Source organism: Charadrius vociferus, unplaced genomic scaffold (genome assembly GCF_000708025.1).
Source record: "Charadrius vociferus isolate BGI_N301 unplaced genomic scaffold, ASM70802v2 scaffold385, whole genome shotgun sequence".
Taxonomy (NCBI): Eukaryota; Metazoa; Chordata; class Aves; order Charadriiformes; family Charadriidae; genus Charadrius; species Charadrius vociferus.
Window position 1 is genome coordinate 3,196,617 of NW_009648925.1, and position 5,463 is coordinate 3,202,079.

The 5,463-nt window shown below is 41.8% G+C and overlaps 1 protein-coding gene across 2 annotated transcripts in view; it reads left to right on the plus strand.

The window, feature by feature from the left end:
• Positions 1–1,207, plus strand: part of MYLK (myosin light chain kinase) — a 160,243-nt gene extending 159,036 nt beyond the window's left edge. For both annotated transcript variants that reach the window (XM_009887269.1, XM_009887270.1), the window contains one exon: positions 938–1,207. In XM_009887269.1, coding sequence (XP_009885571.1) covers positions 938–1,185 — 248 coding nt within the window. In that variant the 3' untranslated portion in view covers positions 1,186–1,207. The remainder of the gene's footprint in view (positions 1–937) is intronic.
• Positions 1,208–5,463: the final 4,256 nt, after the last annotated feature.

The following is a 5,463-nucleotide window of genomic DNA, read 5'->3' on the forward strand; positions in this document are numbered from 1 at the left end:
ATTATTGTGCTGATGGATGCTCAGTGTGAGGGGTACGTGCATAAGTACTGCATGGAATAAAATAGATGAATGTACCACGGCTGATGTTCCAAACTTCCTGGTGTATCGCTGTAATGTTCACTGTGTATTAGGGATTCCTGCACTTTATTTCTGCTCAGTGGGAAGTCATCCTCCCGTCACAGTCCAGAACTTGGTTGAGACAACAAGCCTTCAATTTGTTATAGCAGCCAAGAGTACTGTATAAGGGCTTGTTCTGCAGCATGCATTGTACAGCCCTGCTCTGGATGATTCAAGTATAGCAGAGCCATTTGCTTCACACAAGGCTCCAAAACTCCTGTTGCAATTCATAATCAAAATGCTTTTCTTAGACCCCCTCGCTTATCCTGACAAACACACATAGGAAACGGGAGTGCCACAGCCACCGTACAGGACAGGCCGGTGTGTAAGGAGCAGATTAGGAGGAGGAAGATTCAGAATAGCCACAACAAAGCAACCTGAGGAGGATATTGAATTTTAGTTGTAGCCCAAAACACCTTACCCTTGAAATTCTAAATCTCAGTGTTGGGAACTGTGGTTTCCACAAAAGCTGCAACATAAGGTAAGCCTTGAATATGCTATTAAGAGTCCCTTGCTGGCTGATGCTGTAGACACACAAAAAGCTGTCTGCAGTCACCGCTAAAGTAGTGGAAAGTGGAATCTAGTGAGTACCTCAGTGCCAACCTTCAATTTTTCGCTATTTATAATAAAGTTGTTTCGGGTAAATGTGAAGTAAAAAGACCTCCGATCATCTACATTTACTTTAAATAGAATTCAATGAAATATTTGGATATCAACATATTGGCATGTCCATATACAGACATGGAATTTAAGCTTAGAGTAATTACAGATGAGTTAATACTCGTTTATTGCAATTGCTGTTCTCGCTCCACTATTGCAGGCTATCCTGACCCTGAGGTAATGTGGTACAAAGATGATCAGCCTGTCAAGGAGTCCCGCCACTTCCAGATAGATTACGATGAAGAAGGGAACTGTTCTTTGACTATTTCTGAAGTATGTGGGGACGATGATGCCAAATACACCTGCAAAGCTGTTAACAGCCTTGGGGAAGCCACGTGCACCGCAGAACTCCTTGTGGAAACAATGGGAAAAGAAGGAGAAGATGAAGATGAGGAGGAGGAAGAATGAAACAAGGCTCAAAGAAAAAAAAATTGAAAAAAAAAATATTTAAAGACTCTCCTTATAAGGGTCAGAAAACCAAGTTATCAAAAGCACCTTGTGTGATACGTAGGTCTTTGGGGGGTTGTTTTTTCAGCATGATCAGTTGATACCTGTTTGCTTTATGTATGGGCATTAATTCAAATCAGCTGGCAATTTTACGTTGCCAGCATGATTGGATTTACTTTAAGCAAGTCATCAACTAAGTTGCCCAGTCTATTTTTAAAATCAAATGTATGGAAAACAAGCCTACAGTTATATTCTGAACATCTTAAAGAAAAACATTGCTCAATACCATTACTTTCCTCAGCCAAAACTGCAGCTAAGTTGGCGCCCCAAGATCTACCTTACAAGGAACCATTTGCCAGACACAGTGAATCTCTCCAGTCGTAAGAAAGAGGCTGCTCCCCGAGCAGTACCTGCTATAAGGGAAGGTCTGACACAGCCAGCATTGCAATTTGTATGTTGGTGTGGTGCGTTTTTCATTTGTTTTAAACAGAATTTCACACTCCTAACTTAAAACTACTGCCCTTTCTCAGTGCCCTGTCAGTGCCGTTGTAATACTGGCTAAAGTTAAACATCCAGGGGGTCTCCTGGGATACTTCTGATCTTGCTTTTAATCAGCTGATCACACCTTGTCACCTTTCCCTTATAGAACCTGTCACTTCAGTGCAGTTACAGCTGCCTACTTAAGAAAGACTGAAAACACAAAGACTGAGAATATTTTCTGTTGTTCTGGTCAGTCTAATGACTTGTGATTCATGTATATGCTGCTGTGAAAAAAAACCCCAAACCAACAGGTTATTGCACAATCAGTGACTTCTATGTGCATGTGCGTGAATGGAATCCCAGGTTAGTTAAATTTTTACTTGCATTTATTTGGCAATTGCAAAACAGATCTCAACTGATGATAAGCTGGAAACTCCCACAGATTTTTGGAGTAAGCAAAAAGATAGTAGCCTGGATTACAAACTCCTTTATACTTAGCAGTTTCCAAAGAATCTTAACCTATATAGGACCTATTTCTACCTTATGAGCTTGACTGTCTTGTTTTCGTCTTGAACCTGCACCAGTAAGGCTGTTGCGTTTTTTAAAAATGCAGAAAAACAAAAAAATCCAAAACCCAGGGTTTTTTTTTTTCTCAGAAATGGTTAATGCACTCAGATTTAGTAACTTTGCTTTCCTTTCACAGTATTGGCACTTTTTAATTATTTTTTTTGTTGCTGTTCAGAGGTAATATCAGAGGCTGCAAGGTGATATGCATAATCCCAAACCAGTGTGTCTTATATCTATGTATCATTCCAAAAGTGATTCTTTCTTTTCCACTTTTTGTGTGTAAAGTGCAACCATTTGCATTTCTAAGGTTACCTCTTTTAAAACAAAACATTACCTTAAAACCTCACCATTAAGTAGTCAGTGTACTTTAATACAGGTGTGTACAATATGAACCTTAGGTTGTTTGATATTACCTAGTTGTGTATGTGTTTCATATGATTTGCTCTTCTACATTCAAAGCTGAACTAACGTGGATGACACAATGGTTTTTAACTGCTTTACTCTTTGTTGCTAAGTTCAGATTGCCAGCATGTCTCTTCCTTTTCAATTGATAAAACCTCTTGTTATACTAAACACAGTATTGCCACAATTCCTTATACAGAAAGGTTTCAAATCTGATTTAGAGCATACAGAGCTTTTCTCACGTTTTTTTTAAATGTTTTAGGCAACAATGGGGTGTATTTTGTACCTTAATAAAAATATGCTAATGTTCTCCCAGTTTGTTAAGCCATCAGAATTGCAAAAATGAGAATGCTACGGCTGTAGTTACTCACAGTTCCTAAATAAATAATACCACAAAGCACGCTCCTTGTATACTCCATTGCAGGCGTCACTGCGTTCACGTTGGCTAAGCAGAGCCGTAACAGCGGTCTTCTCCTATTCTGTCCTGAGAGCTGCTTGGCCCAAAAATGGATGAGGTGGCAACAGCAAAACCTCCTTGATCTTTGTGTTGCTGCTGGACTCCGACCCTGTCAGCGCAGGCTAGTGCTGTGCGGGGGCTGCTCTCCCCAAGCGCCACCAGGTACAGCCTGGGGCTGACAGCAGTTGTAGCCATGTGCTCTGCCGCACGTCTCCGGCCTCGCCGCATCCTTCACAGCAAACAGAAGCGTAAACGTGGATGGGGCACCATGACAGCTGTGGTTTTCTTTTACAGTTGAGAATTCCCTTATGGTTGGGAAACGTATAGTTCAGAAAGAGCGTAAGAGAAAGAGAAAAAATTCGGGGATGTAGATGTGTACTTATACCAATGTTCCTAGAAACTGTAAAGATTAAGATATTTAGCAAATATGCTTGCACTGCCTTTATGCAGACTTCTTCCAGCGTGTAGTCCAAGACACCACAGACCACGCAGGACCACGCAAAAACTCCTGAAGGCCAAGTCTGTGAAACATCCTGCTTGTAGCAACACGTCTTCAGCAAGTGTTCAGCCCTTGAAACAGTCCTCTTTGCAAGATGTGCTCTACTGTCCTGTGAATGTGACTAACTTTATTCATTGACCACTGGTTTCCGTTCAGGTAGGCGCATGCACAAAGCAGAAGGTCCGGCTCTGATGGCCTGCTCTGTGGGCACAGGAAGGTCTGCGGGGACGCGTGCTGGGTATCAACACCCACAGGCTCAATATTGGTGTTCCTGCACAGATTTTCCCTTCCCCTCCCCCTTTACCAGTCCTTCAACGTCCCACAGGCTGTAAACTGCCTATTTTTCTTTTTTCCCCAAGGATATGACTAGCTTACCATCTCCCTGCTGCCTCCTATTAACATCCCTTCTAGTCTGCAGGAAACAATGACCTCTGCTTCAAAAATTATGTGATACATATAATCTAATTCAACTCTGAGCAATTGACTCCAACCTGTATTTGACCTTGAATCCTTTTTTTTTTTTTTGCTTGAAGAATAGATTATTCTCTTTCCACTGAAGAAGGATATTCTGTGTACTTGAAACCCTGTCTAATTTTGCCAGCCATCCTACTTGGTCTAATAAAAGCTATTGCCTCTTCCCATAAACCTTGTCTTGCTTGTGTAACGTTTGCAGAGCCCCTCTTGGGGCGTGGTAGGGTTGAAACGACCCCCAACAGCAGAGGTTACGCAGGACATCGGGACCGCCCAAGATGGACCACTTCATTCTTCTTGTGTTTCTTTTGTACAAAATTCAGTCGTCTCAAGAGACAAAGAAAATATGGCTTTCTGGATTTCCAGAAACTTAATTTACTTAACTACAGGTGTGTCCAACCACCCAAGCAACCTGTGCGTGTTTCTGGTTAATGAAGAGACGTTTGCTAATTGTATGTGTGGTATGCAAAGATTCTCTGTTGCTGTTTCTCTTTGCTCACAAGGAAGTCAGCACAGCACTTCATAGCTCCCTCCTCTGTAGCAGGTGTCAGGATTTAAACGTAGAAAATTTTTTAGTTGCATACATGACTGAGGAATGATGTTTCTCTAAAATTTCTTGGAATATTTATTGGAACATTGCACTAAAACATTGTTGTTTTAAAATGAAATTCTCATAAATCACCTTTGAATTTTGAGCCCTATTGACTGCAAGAGATGCGTGTGTAACGCCATGAGTTTATCAGGGCATGTACGTACTTTCATGAAAGTGAATTTTTTGGGAGCGGAGGGAGGCTCATGCTCTTAGGCTGCACTGCTCCTCAAGGAACCGCACTATAACCAGCATGAAAAGTAAATTGAGAATTGTTCCTAGAAGCTGAGAAGTAATTCCACTGAATAATTGCAATTTCTGTAGTGAAAAGAAAAAAAAAGGAGTATTTTTGTCCTTTCACTGTAACTTTTTGGAAAAGTAGTGCTAGTTCTATCTCCCCTAAAGAGGCTACTGGAGTTTGTCTTGCTATGAAAGTAACACCACCCAAGTTTTTGCTATTGTATAAAACTTCAGCAGAAAATGAGTTACAGCTCCGGCTGCGTTCGGCTTCAGCAGGTTGTTAAACCATACCAGCGATGAAAACCTACTAAATATTCCTGAAATAACCTTACCTTGAAAACCAGCGCTATTAATTTCCCTAAGGAAATGACAGACCTATTTCTTCCTGCAGGAGTGAGACCGCAGAGGGGCATTTTTACCCGGTTTATTATTAAAATGTGACCGAAAAGGTCGTTTATCCGCGGGACGGGGAGCGCCAGGCCCGGCCTCCCCGCGGGGCGCCCCGCCCGGGCCGTGAGGGGAAGCGCCCCGCCA